Raw genomic sequence first — 20,936 nt, 5'->3', positions numbered from 1 at the left:
CCTAGCACAGACAACTTTTCTCCTAGGTCATTGACTTGAATAATACCAGACAATTTGATAATTGGGTTATTGATTATTTCTCCCCCTTTTGAGTTGTAAATTCCTTCTCTGTTTTCATAGCAACAATATTCTATTTAATAATAAATGATAGTAAGTTCCATTTTTTTTTTGTTGGAAACACATTTAAGCTGAATACATGTCTTCTAGTACTCAAGTTGTGTTTGTTTTTTCCCACAGAAACTAGTAAAGTGGATACTCAAATTGTGTTTGTTTTTTCCCACAGAAACTAGTAAAGTGGACTATGTCCTTTTTCAAGCTGCCACAGCGATAATGGAAGCAGTTGTAAGAGAATGGATTCTCTTGGAAAAGGCTAGCATTGAGTCACTGCGAACATTCCTTCTAACCTATGTCTTACAAAGGCCTAAGTAAGTATAGAAAACACACCTCTGAACATCTAGGATTCTGCATAAAATCTGGGCTATCATTTTTGTTTCCCTCAGTAGCAGTGCAAGATCATTTTAAGAATAATTTGTCTTCTAGTCTTAGCAGTTAACTTCTGTCAGTTTTCCCATAGGAATTTACACAAGATGTTTGAAAAATAAATGTGTTTAAAGTTTTATTGAGCATCCATGCCCAGAATGACTTGCAATTATATTTGTGCAATGTTGTTTACAGCCTCCAAAAGTATGTTCGGGAGCAGATTTTATTAGCGGTAGCGGTGATAGTGAAACGGGGATCATTAGACAAATCAATCGACTGCAAAAGCATTTTTCATGAAGTCAGCCAGCTCATCAGCAGTGGTAACCCCACTGTGGTAAGTACTTAGTTTTTTTTCTTCAGAAGTTAAGCAGTCTTTATCAGCAGCTTACGTTATATACTTAGTGGCTATAAAATATTTTATACTTCACTTATACAATTAGTCATTAAGTTGGTAACTATCCAATCATTTAGCAAATTGGAGATTTTTTAATGCTTTGGGACAAGGGGTAGTATGTATATACCTACTTTGATATACAAGGAGACCATATTTTTAGCAAATGTTTTTCTGAATAGCTGCTTTAAGTGCCATAGTTGTGGGTTGATGGTTTGTTTTGATTTTTTTTTGTGTGTTTTTAAAAAATTATTTGTTTCTTTTTTCCTCTGGTTTTCTTTAATTTCATAGCAAGATCTAAAACAGATTCTTCCATTAGCTGGGAGGTTCTTTGCACACTCTGTTCCCCTTCCATCTGTGCAGTGCTGCACTTTGCTGCGGCTCAGCTGTCGAAATGGACTGCAAGCAGGAGGCATAGGCCTCTGCTGTTCTTTGGGAGACAGTAGGTGGAGAGAAAGGGGTGTGAGGAAGTAAAACATGGAATGGAAATACAAAACTTATTCTTGATTTAATGTCATACTACTAGGGGTAAGTGTTACCTTCGATACTGAGCTCAAAGTGGAAACAAGGTGTCCAATATCTATCTGTGCATTTGGTGAAATTCCGTTTGCTATGCCAGGGGATAAGTTTAGAATAGGTCATAATAGAGGCATGTAACTAGAGCTTAAAGAGAGGTGATTTTTTCTCCTACCAGATGAAAATCAAAGAGTATATAGATTCCATGCTGAAACTTTAACTGAAGCTTTTCTCCAAAAAAAACCTTGAGAGAACTGGCTCATGACACTGCTGAGCATTTAGAGCAGCAGTTGTACTAGATAGATGGGAGTGGCAAATGTTTAACTCTGAAAATTCAATCAAAGTGCACTAGAAGTAATCCAGCTCGTGTCATGGTCCTAAAAATAGTGTGTCACCTCTGAGCAACAAGTAATAACGCTCCAGGGTATGGAAATTTCATTTAGTCTTGTAAAACTTAATTTCACAGTTATTTACCTTAAGGAAACCATTTAAGCTTTTTGATTCTGCATAATTCAGATAGAAATGGGTATTTGTTAAGAAGAACTGAGTTAATGCTTTTTTCCAGGAAACATAGCCTGGTTATTACAATGTAGTTACAGCTGAGGTTTTCAAGTTTTATGCACGACACTTTGTATACTTATGTAGTTTGTAGAATCTTTGCATAAAGCTACAAAAGTGACATAAATAGAAACGTGGACTTTGAAGTAAGGAATGCACAGTCCAACTTGTGCAGTTGTATTTTGTGCATGCACTGTCCACAGACACACTGCACTGACCACAGCTTACAGCAGGCTAAGACTGCCTGCTCCGAGCATATCGTCCTGGGCATGCTGCAGAGCAGAGCACATTGCAGAGGAGCTCTGCCTGGGGCACTCTTATCCAAGTTCAGCTCACTGCCAAATTGAACTCAGGTTTTCATTTCCCTTTATTTAATTTTCCTTTTACTTCCCCCTCTTCATGAATATGAATTTCTCCACGGTTTTTCCAAAACATTTGTGCTCAAGTTTTAAGAATGGTATTGAAAATGTCTAGGATATATAGTGTTTTCTATTCTGGTGTGCTAATAAGACTTACTAGCAAAAAATAAAAGATGTGATGCTGCTGAAAGGTCTTTTCTGTATGGCACAGTGTATGGTTGGTAGTCTTTGGCAAACTGGTTAGAAGCACATGCTCCCATGTATATGTGACAGTTTATATTATAAGCCAGTTCTCATTCACGAAAATGTTCTTGTAATCTTCTGAGACTTAGCTGCCGGTACTGGCACCCAGGACTGACATGTGCAATAATAAGCAGTAATAAAATGATGTTTCAGCATGCTACCTGCCAAAACTGCTTTCTGAAGGGAGTCAAGACATGCCTCTTGTATAAATATGTAACAACTTTGAAAGGTTGTAAGAAATAACTCATACAATGAATTTTTTATTATTTTAGTTATCTTTTCAAATATGGTTGGGTGGTTTTGTTTCTTTGCTAGTGTCCCTGTAGCATTCAGCCATGCCTGAGGGGCCGTGTGGGACCCCAGTGGTGCAGTTGCCTTGCTGCTGTGGGGAGTCTCAGCTAAGGGTGCTCAGGGTATGGGGTGAAGCCACATCCTGAAAGGAGTGGTGCTTTCAAGATTTGAGATTTGCTGTCAGGACAGTGCCATGCACTGTCACAGGTGCTTCTGGAGATTCGTTTATATTAGTTACTTCTAAATACAGGCCTCCATTCAAATCACAGAAGAGGCTAGGATGTAGGTATTGAAAGAGGTCAGCTGATGTTTTCCAGTCCTCTCTGCTTCTCTGTGGAAAGAATCATTCAATTTTTTGACATCTTTCCCATGGTGTGATATGCACTCTTGCCTCCTTGTACACTCAAGTTGCAGAAGTCTGTCATACCTTTGTGACTCCTAATTCTTTTTCCAGTCTTTTTGTCCTTTCTGTATCCTTCTCAGCTGTCTGTTCTGAGCTTCTGCTTACACATTTACATCATCCTGCCTGAGGTTCACTACACATGAAGTCAGCAGCAGGTCACTTTGTATTTAAAAATGTTTAAAGCTCTCAAACAAGAGCAATCAGCAGCTCTTAGCTGCTGATAATTGGTTAGAGCATGATACTAATTACAGCAAGGTTGTGGGTTGGATCCCCATATGGGCCATTCACTTAAGAGTTGGACTTGATCCTTGTGGGTCTCTTCCAACTCAGAGTGTTCTGAGGTGATGGCTTTCTACAGCAGTTTGTAACTGAGAGAAAGTCTATTTTTAAAAAGCAAAGCATTGTCTTGTCTGCTTCTTGCTTGCCTTTTCTTCCCTATTGGCTGTGAAGCTTCTTGGTCCATCTTTACCTTACAAGAATAATGTAGCTGCTGAATCTTTTCCATTCCCTGCAGCCCTTCACCCAATTTCTGTCAGACATCTGTACTAACTTTGTGATCATCAGCCAGTCCTGCTTCATGAAACCTTTGGGACTTTTGAGTAATATCTTGTCAGGATCAAGTCTTGGTATTTGGGGTAATAAGGAGGGCAGTGAATGTAGATGGTAGTGTCTGTTGCTTGTGTCCTTTTGCAGGATTTGATGTGCTTAGTACCTCAACTTTTTAACTACTAGTTAAAAAGATCTTCAGAGATGGATGTGTTTTGAGGCTAGGACATGAAGGTATGTAGTGGCAAACTGACATATAAGCAAGACTGTTAAGAATGAAAAAATAAGGAGGAGATTGGAAGGAAGTTAAGGAGAGGAATTGTGATGAGAGTAATAAAATTGCATTAGTATTGAGTAATCTTTTAATAGTGGAACACAGTGTACGTGTTAAGGAAATAACAAGACACTAAGGTGAGTTAATACTTCGGGGATGGGAAGGATGCATGGTTAGAGCCAGGTTTAGAACTGCAGTGTTGGCTTCTGCTGCTGCTTCTCTGCCATTTGCTGCTTTATGAATCTCACTGAAGAAACCTTTGTATGAGAAGGGAAAGCAAGCTTTTAGTCTGGCTGTCTATTTATTTGTAACCGAGTTTAGGTAGTAATCCTCTAGGAGCACAAAGATTAGCTTTAGAGTTCTTGGTTTTGTTTTTTCTGATTCTTCCTGTATTATCAATACAAGCCATCCCTCTGGAGATGGAGAACGAAGGACGATCTGTAATCTCCCTCTGACAGCAATTTCAGGATCTCTTTTCAAAATCTTCATTTCTCTGGGGGACAAAGTTTCTGGCAGCAGACACAGTATCATGAGCCAGTCTTACAATTCTAAATACATGTTTTCTATCACTAATTTCAAGATTTTGGAGAACTGCGTAGGCCAAGTTCTTCTCAACTATAAATGCCTTCAATTTCTTGGCCTTTTCTTGTGTTAAAATATTCTGCTTTTGCATAGCTGAAGGATTTCATTTGTCCTTCATCCCTGCCAGAAGGACAGGAATCCTGGCAGCTAAGTGACTGACTCCCAGGAGGAGGATCTGGTCTGCATGTGAACACAATCAGATTTTGTTTAAAACCAGACCAAGATATGGATCACACCTTGATTTCTTCCAGTATATGTGTAGGCAGATGCAGGGGGATCCAGCTGCTATAGACTTGACATGGGACTGGGAAGCAACAGAAGCTGTGGTTTTTTGAGTGTATTTTAATATAAAGTTCTATATCTGAAGCCTACATATTTTTTTTTCTACATGGAAGAAGACTTGTCAAGACTCAGTGGAAAAGCTCTGGAATCCTAACAGTCCCTTTTCTTGCAACATTTGTAAATCTGTTGTTCTGTTTCTCAGTGTTCCTAATTGGGCTAGAGAGAAGATCCAGCTGCTTCAGATTACCTAAAGCTTCTGAGGGATGTGCTGTGAATGAATTTCATGTGAGCGGTGGGAAATACTAATAAGCAAAACTCTAGGCATTCATCTTCTTTGAGGTTAATCTGTCCATTATAATGGCTGCCTGGATAACTAGTTATATTTATTTAGCATTTGCATTTCTTGTTTCTACTCTTTAAATTCCAGAATTATAGTTCCGGAGGCCTGTCTAGCTGTTACTGCTTCATGTGGTAGGGTAGGAGTTGGAGAGGCTCTCCTGACTTTCACATTTTGACAAAAACATATGTATTATCCACCCCAAGTTGTGTCTTCTGGTCTAATAAAATTGTTACCTTGTTGCCTTTGAGACACGTTGAGTCTAAAAAAGTAGAGGGTGAACCAGTATATTTAAGCTGATAAGTTCTCTATAAAGGCCTAAGTGTGTTAAAAATTGGTTTGGGAATTTTAAGGATCCAGAAACTACTCCACATGTGAGGCTAAAACTCAGTGATAAAAATGTAAGAGAACTTTAAAACGTAAGTGGCTTTTTAGTAGTTGAATTAATCAGGATGCTTTTGCAGTTTTCAGATTTTACTGTTGAAAGGGAGCTGGCTTTACCAGAGATGCAAGTCTCCAGGTTAGCTGCCTAATAGCTACTAGAAATTGATAACTCCCCAGTTACATTTACACTAGAGCCACAGTTCCATCAACAGGCCTGGGAATTGAGGAGATGTGTTCCAAGTGGTGAGATGTGTCCCCTGTTCTATGTATGGTATCCCAAACCCTTTCTTTCCTCAATTTTGCCATCTCATGAGCTTTGCACTTGTGGAGTCCGTCACCTGTGACCTCACACACTCACTGGGAAGGAAGAAATTAAGCCTTTCCATGTGTTACACCATGTATTTTTTTAATTACAGTGGTGTCATACAGGTAAACAGGCTTGAGGGGAAAAGCCTCTTTAAGACATTTGTTGACCATAGCTGCTTGGTGTTTACTCATTCTTCCTCTGAAAGGTACTACCCTTCAAATAAAAGTGTTCAGTAACATACTGGATCTTTGTGTTAGTCTGCTTAGAAACAGCCTCTTCTCCCTCACAGCCTCTATTTTTTTTTTTTTTTGGGCAGATCTGCTGTGGACACAGCCGTGTAATGCAGCTCATTTGACATAGCTGGCAGTATGGCAGGCAGAGCCAGGCAAGAAAGACCAGGAATGAGTACTGGGAAAAGTGGGGGGAGGGAGGACACCTATCCACCAAAGAGCACTTGTTGGGATGGTGTATATTCAAGCTGGGTGCTGCTGATGGTGAGCTGCATGGCCAGTCATAACTATTCATTATTTTGACTTTATTGAAAGTCCTGTATTTGTTCACGCAGCTGTGGTAGGAGTGAAGATCCAACTGGTGGCATTCAGACAAGAACCTGGAGAAAGATATGTTACCTTTATAAATGGTTTTCAGGCCTTCAACTTCTTTTATGAGATTACTTGTTATTTTTTTCCTTCTCCTGATTTCTGCTTTGCAACTTTGCCTGTCTCCAGAGAAACAAAGAAAAGCATGTTTTGCACCCTGTGCTCCAGCAAACTCTGCCCGGACCTCTTCCATTATTAGTAGAGGCTGCTGCTTCCCTTCTTTGTTTGTCCAAAGCCTGCATGCTTCACATGCCACAAGATCATCTTCCTCTGGCCCATGGTGATTCACAGGGGAACTGGCTTTTTCTTTCTCAGCTCACCCTGGGGGTTTCCCTTGGTTTGGCTGGTTCCCCCCCAAGGAAGGGGAAGCAAGGTCTCGCTTGGTGTTCTGCTGTAGCTCTGATGTGCTAACCTAGTGCTGCTCATCTGTCTTTGCACAATGCCAGAAAGGGAATGAGAGGAAAGGAGTGCACTGCCCAGCCAGTCCCTTACTGCTGACAGCACAGAACTGCAGCTGTGGGTCCTATTCCTATCAGCATATCCCTGCTCTATAGCTTTTTTCCACCAGTTGGCTCATTTGGGAAGGAACAGATAAAAATCAGTGGGTCCTGGTGCTTGCTTATATTTCTTCAAAATAGGTTTTGGTTTTCTTTGGTTGGGAACCACTACTTCAGCTCTTGCGTCCCCCACCCATCTTGAAATACTCCCAAGTTGAAAAGTTGGAGTGGCCCCAGTTATTCTGTGTACTTAAAGGTATTTCTTTTGGCCCTCTAGCCATCATTTTAACCTTCCAATTTGGAGTTGCACCTTATGTTCTGGAGATTTAGATACTCTGAAAATGTTAGCAAAAACAGCTGTGCTTATTCAAGGAAACTAGAGAAGAAGACTATTATTGCCTTTATAAAGAAAGCCATGCTTTAAACAACTTAGTTAGTAAAATTGCTTTTGTTACATTCTCACTACAGAATTCTGTCACCTAGGAGCAACACAGCAAATTCTGCTTCTGATACATTTATTCTTTGATTCTTCCTGCTCTTGTGCAAGTTAAATTTAAATAGTTTAGGAATGCTATTAAATCTTCACATGGCTTCCCTTTGGTTTCAGTAACAGAGTTTAAATTATACACGTGGAAACAAAAAGTCCTCTAAATGCATATTCAGGCTGGCAGTGATATAATGTAAAGGGTAGATGTTATGATTTGCTCTATTCAGGCAAAATCTGCCTTCTTTTAAATATGCTTACTGCTTTTTCTTCAGGTGTAAATGATACTTGCAGAAGGCACTGCATGATAGCTTAGATTTTGTAGTAAAATGAATTCTTTAATCAAATCTCTGACAACTCAACTGTATCTCTGCTCTGAATTCAAAACAAGGAAACTGTTTTGGTATTAGAGTTCATTCTGCTTTGTCTGTTGGCTTTATTGCTGCAGAGCTGATGTACCACATGTCCATTTTTTCCTAGGCTGTATTTGAACTCTTCTTCCTTTCAGATGCTCTGTAACCTAACTACCCTCAAATTAAGCACTTCATTTATTCCATGGGCAGCCCAGGCACAAGTGTGAAATCCCTTTAAACATTATGGGTTTAGCTTCTTTTATAGGGCACATTCCGTTTGGAGGAATAAGTTGTAATTTACCTCTGCATCTGAGTTTTACGAATGATATATAAATGCTGTTTATTGTTAAAATGACATATGGTCTTTCTGTAATGTCTGTGTTTTATTAAAGTCAGTTGAAAAGAAAACCACTAAAACGATGTTGCTACTGGGTGTCTGATTGCCAAGTTAATCTCTTATCACAAGTCCCATTGATCTTCTGTTTGAGCAGCTGAGAGTCTGTTTTATGTATAGCGATCTTTCATAAAGTTTATTCCTGGTAATAAAGCTAACTGGGGTGTGTGCCAAGCTATTCTCAGAGGCAATGCTCTCTCTCTCAACAAGAGAAGGATTTTATTTTGTCAGATGGGCTTATTGTTTGGGTATGTACTTGTGGCAGAACTAGTGAAATTGCTAGGGAGTGAGTCAAACTAGGTTCAGAGGTGTACTCTTACTGGTATGAAGTTAATGGCATTGCTGCACAATGGACATTCAGATCTGGCTTTTAATATGATGCCCAGAGTCACGTGCATTTTCTACTTATTACAGTGTGGTATTACTAACTTGCATTGTTAATCTCTTCTGTGGTGTGGCAAAAACCTGAAAAAAAAACTTTAAACAAGAACCAACAAATCCCCACCAGAAAACAAATGAACAAACCAACCAGCCAAAAACACACCAAAACCATCAACAAAAAAAAAATAAAAAAAGCAAACAACACACCCAACCAAACCAAAAAAAACACCCAAAAACAAAACACGAAAACCCCCAGAACCCTCCACCCAGAATTTTGTGTTAGGTGAATTCAATTTTCTTATGTGTAAGAGGAAGAAATTTTAGTTCACATAGCACACCAGCATTGGTTTCTCTGAAATAGTTGGTTTTCAGATTTTTGAAATCTTTCTTCTGATAATGTTTATGTTGAGGTACTTAGTGTCTTCACTCCAAATGTATCTGTATATTAAAAAAATGAAATTCAAAATATTAGTAGTTAACCTTCAGTAAAATTACTTTATGAAAATAAAATTTTATTTCTAGTAAAATTTACTTGAGCCTAATTCCAGAGTTTCTGAAATATTATTGTGTATTCAGGAAAGTTTAATAGCTGGCCGGGCAAGTATTCTTTTAAGCTAATAATTTGTTAATACTCATGAAAATGGCCATCTTACTGCTGTGGACAATAGTCTGTATAAATTCCTGTAGCCTTATGGCAGTTTTGGGAAGCAGTGGTGGTTTTGCAAAGCTTTGTGCAAATACTTGACAAGGGTGTAGATGGCAGATGCAGGTGCAGATGGCAACAGAAGCGGATGGATGTGCAAATATTGCACATGAGGCCCCAGGGATAGTGAGGGAATGGGGCAGGATTTGCACTCCAGGTATTGAAATACCAAGTTAAGGTAGTTGAGGGATGCTGGGAATTCGGTTGGAGGGTGTAGAGCAGAGGGGTGCAGTGTGCCCTGGTATTTGCTGTGAGCTAGCCTGCTAGATGGAATAAGGTGTGTAAATCTAGTAACATCATCTTTCTGCTGTCATGCTCAAAGCAGGTACTGATGTCCCAGAACTATCTGAACTTGCTCTCATTGAAATCAGGGGATAGGCCACTGCTCAAGCTGCTTAGCAGATTTAGCCAGCCTACCTGTACCCATTGCTCTTTACACTTTCAAAAAGATGTCTTTACCATCAGTGATGAAATTTAACCTTCCTTTTAATTTTTTCCTTGAAATCAGGAGAAAAGCACACCAAAATAAAAATCTGTAACACACTTTTACCATGCACTAGCATGTTACTCTGCAAGGAGAAAGGATAAGTTATTATATGCATATTAACAAACTGGAGAAAGGGGAAGGTGCTATTTCAGCTAATATTAGGTATTTGTAATCACAGTGGGAGCAATTTTTCATATTGTTCCTGCCTGTTTGAACTTGGTGATTGATTTTTCCAGTAACTGGCAGCCAACTGCAAATGATGGGCAGTCTGCATCGCTGCCCTGCTTGTCCTGTGGTGGTCTGGATGGTGGCTTGGTGTCAGGGCGTTAGCATGCTAAAGCAGAAGCAGTTTAGTTTTTGCCTGATTGTTGTATTGTTGGAGCCACTGATAGCACTTGGTAAGCAGGGTATGTTGCAGAGCATCAAAGTGTACAGATTTATAATTGCAGCTAGTGATGTCCTTATGTCATGGCTGCTTTGAGCTGAAAAATGTGAGTCAGTAATTTAGGCATCAAATAAAAATTTGTATTTTAAGCTATTTAGAGAGTCATGTGAGAAAACTTTGCATTATTTCTTTAAAAACATGTATTCTCATCTGAAGCATTCGTCTGAAGTCAGACTTGGGGGAGTTTTCTTAGTAGTTTTTTTTTTTTTAACAGCATAATTCTTTTCATATGGAACTTTTAATGTTGGATTTAATACTCAATACTAGTCTAGACTTCTTAGTTTTTTTAATATTAGATCAGATCTGTATTTCCTTTAACTAAAAAAATTATTTGTGTGAATACCTTGCACAGAGATTTGAGATTTGAATTGTGAAATATTTCAGGTAATTAGAAATACTTCTAGTATGTAAGTGAGAAAGTTGCACTTTCACTGGAGTAGTTTAAATCGTGGTGCTGGTTTTCATTGGCTAAATGCTTTTTGTGATATGTGTTGTTTGGCAGAGCTGACTGTAAATGAGAAATAGTCCACTTGAAATAAATTATTTCTTTAAAATGGGAATGCTTTTATTTAGCAAATTATCAGCAATATGCTGGTCTGCTGTGCTTATGCAGCTTTATTGTGCATAAGCAATATGCACAATATGCTCTTCCATAGTGGAAGAGAAAACCTGTGTATTATCACAAAGCCACTATGTTTGATCTGTCTGGAACTTATTTAGCAAGTAAGAATGTTAATTTAGTGTTTACTGACTAAGATAACTAGTTGTCTGGGGGGGTCAAGGTACTGACTTCAGAGGCATTTCTGAACAAAGATGTTGCAGTTGGTGGGTGGATGGCACTGGTCTCAGCTGTTGTATGAGCTTGCATAAATAGTATCATCTCCACTTTAATCTTTCGGGTGTTCAGAGGTAGTGTGCATATTTCTGTTTAACCCCTGGACACTTGCTGGCATGCATGACCCTTTAGCAATTCCTATCTCTCTGTCCATCCCTGGCACCTTGGCTCCAAACAGTCTGGGAGGATAGCCAGTAATTTTGGAGCTTTTTGTAAAGAACATCTCCTTAACAAAAAGTCTTTTCATTTCAGCAGTATACACTTTCTATTGTGCTTGTTACAGTGCAACAGTGTAGGGCACAAGTCTGAAGTACTACTTGCATCTCTAGTGTGCAGTACTTGATCCCCTTTGTGTGTAAGGATCAGTTAAAAGATATTAAAACTGGTGATGATGGTTTCTGGACTTTGGCATCAGAAAAAAAAGCTTTATATATTTCAGGAAACACCAGCAAAAGCTGGAGGCATGTGTTTCATACAGAAAGTTGGTTTTTAAGTAAATGTTTTAGATGAACATTTCATTTACCTTATTAAATTTTGAGAATGAAAAAGATACTTAAAACCTTTAGTCTTCATAAATCTGTCTCTCTAAAATTAACATGCCTTTTTCTCACCAATTTTTATATCACTTCGGAGACATAATTTTAATAGAGTAGTTTTAAGGGTTTTTTCTGAGGCATGTCAATGTGGTGCTTTGGAGGGAGGTATCCAAGACCTTTCAAGTATCAGTGCTTTCTGTGAATTCCTCTCCTATTTTTTTATGGGGAGAGAGGGAAAAGATATAGTAGACATTGTTATTGCAGTTGTTTTTGACAAACTTGTATCACTTTTGGTGCTATAAAGTTAATCATGATCAAATACCAACATGGTAAGTGTAGCAAGTGCAAAGAAGGGCTGAAACAAACTGGGACCTGAACTCTTGCATCAATAGAAATAAGTGGACAGTGAATCTTCCCTGGAACTAATACCTGTAAAGGTCTGTGCACAGGAAGACAAAGTAATTGGCAAGGCTGGGAAATGATTTGCAATAAGTTGATTTCATTTGTAATGACAATCACACAGATGCCAGCTTTTATGTTGCTCAAATACTCAAATTTCTTTTTTAAGGATGGAGCCCTGATGATTCCAGAAATGGTTCATCCAAGAATCTATTTTCCTGAAAGTTTGACTTGTTCTAGTTTGTGTTAGAAGAAACTGAAGTAGTAGTTGTATTAAAAAAGCTAATAGAAAAATGAAGGACGCGATAGGTGCTATTGCATTACTGGACATCTTTTAGTTATGTTATTCCCCCTTGTCTTTTTTATAGCAAACTTTGGCCTGTTCCATTCTAACGGCGTTGTTGAGTGAGTTCTCAAGTTCAAGTAAAACCAGCAACATTGGACTAAGCATGGAGTTCCACGGTAACTGTAAACGTATATTTCAGGTAAACTAGTTCTGTATTGATATATGCTACCTCTCTTTCTAAAATTTAAACGTGTGGAGGCAAAAATACTTTGTTATGCCAAGTGCAGTCAGGTACACTGTGTCCCTAAAAGCATTTAATAGGGAAAATACTGCAAATAATCCATACTGGCTGCTTCAGGAAAACTGGTAATGTATTTTTTAAAAACTTGTATCAGAAAGGTGCAACCCCTTTGTGCCCATTTTATGAATGTAGAGCAACAGATCTTTATACCATTGGGCTCTTTAATTCCTTGGCTACCAATTGCAAACAAAACGAATACTCTGTGGAACAATGATAGTCTTAAATATAGCTTTGGTTTAAAGCCAAGGAGAGCTATGTATGTATTTAAAAATATTATTGCAGATGGTGTAGTCTGGTTGTCTCAGATGTATTGTTTGGCCAGTCAGAAATGTTTATGTGAAGGCATTGCTTTAAACTGACTGTTGTGGAACAACTTACCAACTTTTTTTCATGCCAAAGACCAACTCTTTTCTCCAACACTTATTAAAAACATATTGGTTTTTTATCTTTTAACGACCAGTATTTATGTGAGGATTTTTTTCATAGTTTTTGCAAATGTAATCAATTAATTTTGATGAAAGGGGGGATTCTCACTGGCAATTTCAGAGTATTTCCTATATTTTAATGAAAATAAGGTGAAACTGGAAATTTTTATTCTCTCTGGAAAACTATTTGTTATATATCAATATTTCATTAATGACTGAGATACTGAATGTATTGTGTTCGTCCTGACTGTAGGAGGATGATCTGCGACAGATCTTCATGCTCACAGTAGAGGTACTTCAGGAATTCAGCAGACGTGAAAACCTCAATGCTCAGATGTCTTCAGTGTTTCAGCGTTATCTTGCACTAGCCAATCAGGTCTTAAGCTGGAACTTCCTTCCTCCAAATTATATCCTTTTCATGTCAGGCCCTTTGTTTCCCTTGACTTGGGTCACTTCTTGGGTGAGGAGTAAAGTCTTTGCAAGGAGAGTAAAACATAGAACTTAGAAGCTTTGTGTTTAGCCATTGATTTATGTTTTCTTCTGTTAGTGCTTTTTGTCTCCACCATGCTCGCTAAGAGATGCTTACCTACAGAAGCTGCTGTTGGTTTTCAGTAAAGTTTAAAAGTATTTTGCATAGAAGAGAAAACGCACAGAGCACCCACCTTCTACAGGTTTATGATCTGTCTGGTTGGTGCAGGGAACAGGAAATGTGCAATATACTGCTTCAGTGTAGAACCATATGGTGAAGAGTCTAAGCCCAGTTCAGTTTTTGTGCAGAGATCTGATCTGTCCTACTTTTTCCCCTTAGAGAAGAGGTAGGGACAGGCAAGTGCCCCATCATGCAGGAGTATGCATGTTCATGCAGGTGAACCAACTCCCCATACAAGAACATGGTATATACTAGAAGATGGAATATCTTCAGCCTGAAAAAAAGTATTTGGTAGCTGAGAAAAGAAATGTCAACTTCATTTTACACAAGGTGCCATTGCTTCCATTTAGATATTTTTGTGGTATCTGCTGTTCATTGGTCTAGAGAAAGGTGGAGTTGGAAAGTAGAGGAGGGAATGGGAATAAGAAAGAGAAAGGCTCTTAGTGAAGGAGAGAAGAAAAAATATATAAAAATGCTCAGTCCAAAAAAATGAGAAAGACAAATATTGTAGAAATACTCAATCACACTCTTTATTCAGTAGAGGTTTTAGACAGCATGTGTAGTAAATCATTATAGCACCTGTTTTAGTAGCCAGACTACCTTTAAGAAGCTCAGCAAACTTTTAAGCTGGTTTATGAACTTTTTTTCTTAAAACTTCTGAAATTGCTACCAAGTTATACGTGCCGCAGGAATCTTGATGTTGCCTTCAAATCCACTGTGAAGGATTTTATTTGCTTTCCTGGTGTGGCAGTCAGAAGGTGATACCTGTGTGTTTTTGTTTTCTTTTAGTCTGTTCATTATGCAGCAGGCAGCAAAAGTAAATTTATTGGAAACTGGATATTCCTTGGTTCACATCTGTAAAGCAGAATGCCAGTTATATTTGCTTTAAGAAAGGTTCCATGGATTAAAAGTAAATATCCCATTTCTATTCATCCCTGAAGTGATTTGGCAGGGGTTCAGAGAGGAATTTAGCCTGTGTGCCTATAAAATGGAGACTGTAGTCAAATTATTGCACCTTATAAAGTCTTTGGAAGTGGATTTGGGATTTTAAATAGAAAGGAAATGCTCTTGTATTGTGCAGTGGTGGTTCCCTCTGTATTTAAGTCTGGCTCTGCACAAATTTCTGATGCAGTCCTAAATACAGAATCATAGAACGATAAGGGGTTGGAAGGGATCTTAAATATTATCTATTTCCTACCTTACTGCCATGGGCAGGGACACCTTCCACTAGACCAGGCTGCTCAGAGCACCATCCAACTTGGCCTTGAACACTTCCAGGGCTGGGGTATCCACAGCTTCTCTGGGCAACCTATTCCAATGCCTCATCATCCTCAGAGAAAGGAATTTCTTCGTAATATCTAACCTGAATTTTCTCTCAGTCTGTGCCCATTACTCCTTGTCCTATCACTGCAGTTCCTGAGAAGGAATCCCTCTCCACCTTCCCTGTAGGCTCCCCTCAGTCACTGGAAGGTTGCTCCAAGATCTCCACACAACCTTCTCTTCTGCAGGCTCAACAGCCCCAACTTTCTCAGCCTGTCTTCAGAGGGCAGGTGCTCCAGTCTCCTGTCAACTGCGTGGCCTCCTCTGGACTTACTCCATCAATTCCATGGAGTCCTTCCTATGCTGGGGACACCAGAACTGTAGTCAGTACTCCAGGTGGGGTCTCACAGGAAAAGAATAGAGGGAGAAATCTCCTCCCTCAACCTTTTGATGCAGCGCAGGATGCAGTTGTCTGAGCGCATTGTCGGCCCATGTTGAGTTTTTCATCAACCATCAGCCCTGGCTCCTTCTCTGCAGTGCTGCTCTTAATCACTTCTAACCCCTTGGTGTGTCTGGGATCTTGGTATCGTTCAAAAGTGAAGGCTGTAGTTCTTCATGAGCTCCTTTGTCCTTGGCTGAGGTTTGCACTGGTGGAGCCAGGTAGAGATGGACACATGCAACATGTGGAGCCTTGGAATTCCAGTTTTCCTTTATACATCTGTATAATGTCAAGTGATTTAAGTGCTAGTAAATAAATGTTACTAGAAATACCAAAGCAAGCAATACTACTGCTAAGATTAATAATATGTTCTGCTATTTGGCCTAGTTTAGATACTACAGCTCTTAAACAAGCTCTGGCCATTTCTGGATATCGAATGGACCTAAATGCTCTTAATGGATCAATTTCAAATATTTTTGTAATTTCTGATCCACTGATACTATCTTCTTTTCTACTATTGGGTGCTTCATTTTGATGAAAGAATTACAGCACCAGCTTGGGTCTTCTTTATTTATATATATAATCAACCTGTGTTCACAGAAGTTGGAACATCCTCAGTCATCTCTTAGAAAAATTGGTATTAGCTGCCAAAGATTCAGTAACTCTTGGGATTTACAGTGCCATGTTGATTGTATTGTGGCATAAATCTATTTTCCTTGAGATGACCTCTTTAACTGTTGATTGTTAGCTCATGGGCAGTGACACTTAGCTTGGCTGTAGTTTCTAAATAGATAGCATGTTACATAAGAATGTAAGAATTGCTGTGTTGATTGATTGGTTAGCGTTCTTTTGGTGTCCTCTTTCCAAATCTTGACAGTACATATGCTGAAGCAATGGGCATAAATTTAATACCTGAAGCATGGAGTAAAATGATCCATTGTATTCTCAGGTATATCTTTTTTCCTTTAGTTGGTATTTCCCCTGGCAAGATAGTATTGATTCTCTGCATTTCCTGCAGCATCACAGAAATCTGCAGTATGTTTATGTAATATTTAGCAAGATTCTTGTATCTCCAAAAAAGGGAAATAGCATAAATGTGCATCAACTGTAAGGTGGCTCTTGCAAAATGGCACGTTATTCAAATCCCCAGGTTGTTAGAATTGAATCAAAACATACCACTTCTCAAGAATTCTGTCCTGTTATAGGACAACTTTATAAATGTTGCATTGTTAAATGCAGTTTTGGACAGTGTTGCCACCGATTCTAAGAAAAGTTGTGGTGAGTCTGCATTGTCTGTTGCTACCATGAAAGATGCATTGTGGAATACCCCCTCATTAGAGCAACAAAGGAAGAAACTCTACCTAATTTCAAGTTGGAACTCAGTATTTTTAAATTATCTTGGGATGTAGTGCCTGCAGTAGGAAGGACAAGGCACAGTGACCTAGGAGGCCTCCCTTCAGTCATGGCCAGTTTCTCCTATTTCATTTTCCAGCAATCATCTATTGTTATTTTTATCTGCCACCTTGAGATATTAGTTTACCCGGTGTTTGTGGAGGCTTCAGAGATAGTATCTTGTGGCATGTTGGCTTCTGCACAGTTTCTTTTTTCAGTACTGCTACGGTATTGTTAAATATTATTTACTTGTATGGAACTAGTTTTAACTTTTCTTAAATGAATGTTTCAACTAATTAAGGAAGGACAAATGATCAGTACTAAAAAGTACCACCCTCTCCTTTACAAAAGTGCCTTCAGGAATGTGACTTTTAGTACATTGTGAGTACCCAAAGTCTCCATTTAAGAGGCTGAGTGTTGTTGGGCTTTTATACACCTTGGCATGGGCATACACATCCTGTGAAGTCAGGATGTAATTATAATTTCTATCATTTTATTTCCAAAGATCTTTCTCTTGTTGACTTTGGGATTTTTCTGTTCCTGGCAGCCATATTCTAATGGACTTTGGCTGAATGTCCTCAAATGTAAAAGTTCTTGAACAGAACATAAGAATTGTGTGCAGCTGTCTCCCATCTACAGAAAGGTATCTATTATCTGTCATTAGGAGCTGTCATAAAAGTACTTATCCCTTATTCTTCAATGTATGGATTACAGTACATGAATAAAGAGATACTTGAGCTTTAGTTCTTGTTTTGGATTTAGTGCCTGTACTTGCTTGGAGGCAAGCTGGCAAATGTTCAAGTGATTGTAGTATAGGGGATTTAAAAAGCAGGTTATGTAGACCTAGTGGTTTGCACTCTACCAATACACATCATTGCCGTTCCATTGGAATTGTTGGTGCCATGGCAGTTGTATGAACTGACTGAAGCTTTTGTCTGATCTGAACATTTTTCTGTTCATTGGCCACACAGTTAATATCTCTGCTCTGAAAATGTCTTTTAAACTTCAAGCCAGAATGAGACACCTGTCTGGGAGGTTCTGTGAACCATATAGTTCTGCAGACTTCCAAGATTTGAGCTCAGTCCAACCCAGATTGGTAGCATCTGTTGTGCATTATGGAAGCGCATGAAAACGACACAGAAAACTCAAGGTTGACTTTGAGGAATGGTTCAAGTTGGCATTGCTGCTGAAAAAGCATCCTGCTTTATCACCTCCCATGAACATGATGCTGAGCAGGGAACCACCTGGCTAGAAATGTGGTGGGGTTTTGTTAGCAGATTTTGGCCCCACGTTTGATTTGTTGCACAGCTGCAGCAATGATTCTACCTGTACCAAGGAGTGACAACATTGATTTCTTCAGCACCATGGCTGCTTTCCATAGGCCTTGTGTTTGTTAGCAGCCTGGAATTATCCTGAATTTACTGCAGCAGTCTGTTCTTACCTGAAAAATGAAGCATAGGGCACTATCCTGTCTATGTATTGGGATATAGAGCAAAATTCAATGTAACTGAATCAGCTATATTTAAGAGTGCTGCATTTTACTTTTATCACCTACCGCTTCTAGGTGCAAACTGACCTGGCTTTGAAATCCCTGATGGTTAGAAATGATTTCTAGGACACTGTATTTTCTTGTCAGTCCTTTCTAGCAACTTTTTAAGACAACATTGTGCAAACCCAAGAAGATTGGAAGATCCCCTGAATTCTGTCATAATTGCACTAAACATATATATAGATGTTGAACTTTTTAACTGTCGTTCATCATTTCCTTTTTCCTGAATGAATTCTGTAATCAGTTCACAATATAGAACATCTTAACAGCATTAGTATCAGAAGAGGAGAAGAGACCAGAAATTACCCTTTTTGGGAAGGGGAGCTGGTATTTGTTTTCTTGCCCCAGTGGTTTTTAAGTTTCCAGTTTTGCATTGATGGTTATGGCACCCTGGATGGCAGCTGGTGTGTGGTGGAAAGGTGTGACTCCTGAGCCACATCTGTGTGGCAGCCACATGTGCATGGGTGCTTTATGTGCCAGGTAGGCTGGAAGTGATCAGCTTGCATATCATAAGCTGCAGCAGAATGAACCAAGAACTGCAGAATCCACATGGGTGGTCATGAGCCTTGGAACTGGCATGGCTCTGGGATCAGCCAGGTTTAAAATTAGCCTGGGTGTTCCTGCATTTCCTACTCCTGTTCCTGCAATCTGAGTCCAGTGTCTCCAACACAAAGTATTGTTTCATTCTCGTGACTGTTTAGAATAGTTGTGTTTAATATTTAAGCATATGCTCCTTGTGCTGGTTGCTGGATGTATTTGTGGAGAGTGTAAGGTATGGGAAGGTCTGTGAAGGATTTCTCCATAGGGGGCAGCAAGCCTCTGCAGCAGTTTTAGGCAGTTGCTCCTTAGACTCATCCCATGTGCTCGGCTCACTAGCTAGAGACCCAGAGAAGGTCTTAAAAATTCAGATAAATTCAGATAAAATCAGTATTTAACATAACACTGGAGGGCAGGTACCTCTCCAATGCAGTTTTTTATTTTTAAAATGCAAGTCTATGACTGGCACAAAGTCCAGAAATATTTCAAACAACAAAAGTAAAGTGATTAAAATGACTTTTAAGAAAGATGTTCAGACCTTACCACTCCAGGAGTTTTCCCTCCATTTCTGAGATGTTTCACTTCTGTGCACAAACTTACAAATGGGGCTCTAGTAGAAGAAATCTCAGCTTTGTTTTTTGAGTTCCAACATACTATTTTGTGGAAGAACAAGCCTTGCCTCTCTTGGGAAAAAGATTGTGGGATTCATTATCAGATACTGGAATTTGTTGAAGCACTGAAGTAAAATACTAAAATCCCTCATGACTGCCTTAGGATATGAAATGTTTTAATATTCATCTTCACCTATCAGTCCCTTCATGAGACAGAGGCCAGTGAGTGAGAGGAAAACTACACATTTGTTGGGGTTTTTTTTCATGGTTTTCATGTTCCTCCAAGAAGCACATTAAACCTCATACTGTTTTTTTTCTAAATTAGCTTTTAAATTAAAAAATTATTACTTTGAAAAAGCTACTGTTATTTCTCCATCTCATGAAACAAAAGGAAGCATAGAGGTAATGTCTACATGCATGAATTGAGTCAAAGATAAAAGAAAATCTCTTTTAACATTATGGTTTTTTTGTCTTCCTCTCTAGGCAGTAATAGCCAGCATATCGACCTTATCATCCATTAAGGTGTCTAATTATGTTTTTATGATTTTTAATGGAGTTCAGTTCACATCACTGAATAATCTGATTCATGCAGAAGATTCAAGTCTCTGAAGGAATCAGTGTCCTAAGCCTTGCAAAATGGTTGAAACATTGACATGCTTCTGGTAGCTGTTTGTTAGCCTGAATTTCCATTTAATTCAAAGTGAATTTTATTAAAAGTTTATCATTCCTCAGTAGACCTGGGAATGTTACAAATGTTTGTATTATTACCAGAGGTGGTTTATAATTGTTTTTCATTCTGGAAGCAAAAAAATCCCCAAACTCTCCAGAATGTCATAGTAGACTAATCTATGCTTATCATTTATCTGTAAGTCTAAATCATAAGCTTGAGTGCTTAGAAAAAAAAAAGTGTATTGCTCATTCTGTACTTTTTGTTTCTTTGTAAGTCTTGACAAGTAAATTAATTTTGGATAGTGAAGAGTGCATTTGTACACCCATGTAGGAGGTAATTCAGTGCCATTTTTCAGGTTCAGCATAACTAGACTGCTGTTGCAAAGACCAAACTGTAGCACAACTTAAGCTGTTATGTTTTGTGGCGGTAAGCATCTCCACAGCCAGTTTCTGCTAATGCTTGCATACATGTAATGCATGCTGGAAAATGGCTGCAAGATCTCCATGATAGGTGGAGTCATAATTTGTGATGTCCAGTGAACAGATATTTTACCCCCAAATCTCCTATTGTCAGATGTGTCATCAGTCTGTCAGCATGAGAAACAAGACTGAAAATAACAGGATAAGGTCTCTAAATAGTGAGTGTTGTTAAAATTGTGACAGCAAACAGTGCTTCTTTCATTCCATGTGAAAAGCATTTTGTAGCTGGTCCCCTCTGTAGACTCAACCTAGCAAAGAGTAAATTTTTCACA

At 38.8% G+C, this 20,936-nt stretch overlaps 1 protein-coding gene across 1 annotated transcript in view; it reads left to right on the top strand.

Moving 5' to 3' along the window:
* Positions 1 to 20,936, top strand: part of XPO4 (exportin 4) — an 80,253-nt gene that overhangs the window by 24,178 nt on the left and 35,139 nt on the right. The window contains exons 3-6 of the mRNA XM_063149020.1: positions 284 to 425; positions 676 to 814; positions 12,435 to 12,551; positions 13,332 to 13,485. Coding sequence (XP_063005090.1) covers positions 284 to 425; positions 676 to 814; positions 12,435 to 12,551; positions 13,332 to 13,485 — 552 coding nt within the window. The remainder of the gene's footprint in view (positions 1 to 283; positions 426 to 675; positions 815 to 12,434; positions 12,552 to 13,331; positions 13,486 to 20,936) is intronic.

This window comes from Melospiza melodia, chromosome 2 (genome assembly GCF_035770615.1).
Source record: "Melospiza melodia melodia isolate bMelMel2 chromosome 2, bMelMel2.pri, whole genome shotgun sequence".
NCBI lineage: Eukaryota > Metazoa > Chordata > Aves > Passeriformes > Passerellidae > Melospiza > Melospiza melodia.
The sequence above is the reverse complement of the archived record's forward strand: the minus strand, read 5'-3'. Positions and strand labels throughout refer to the sequence as shown.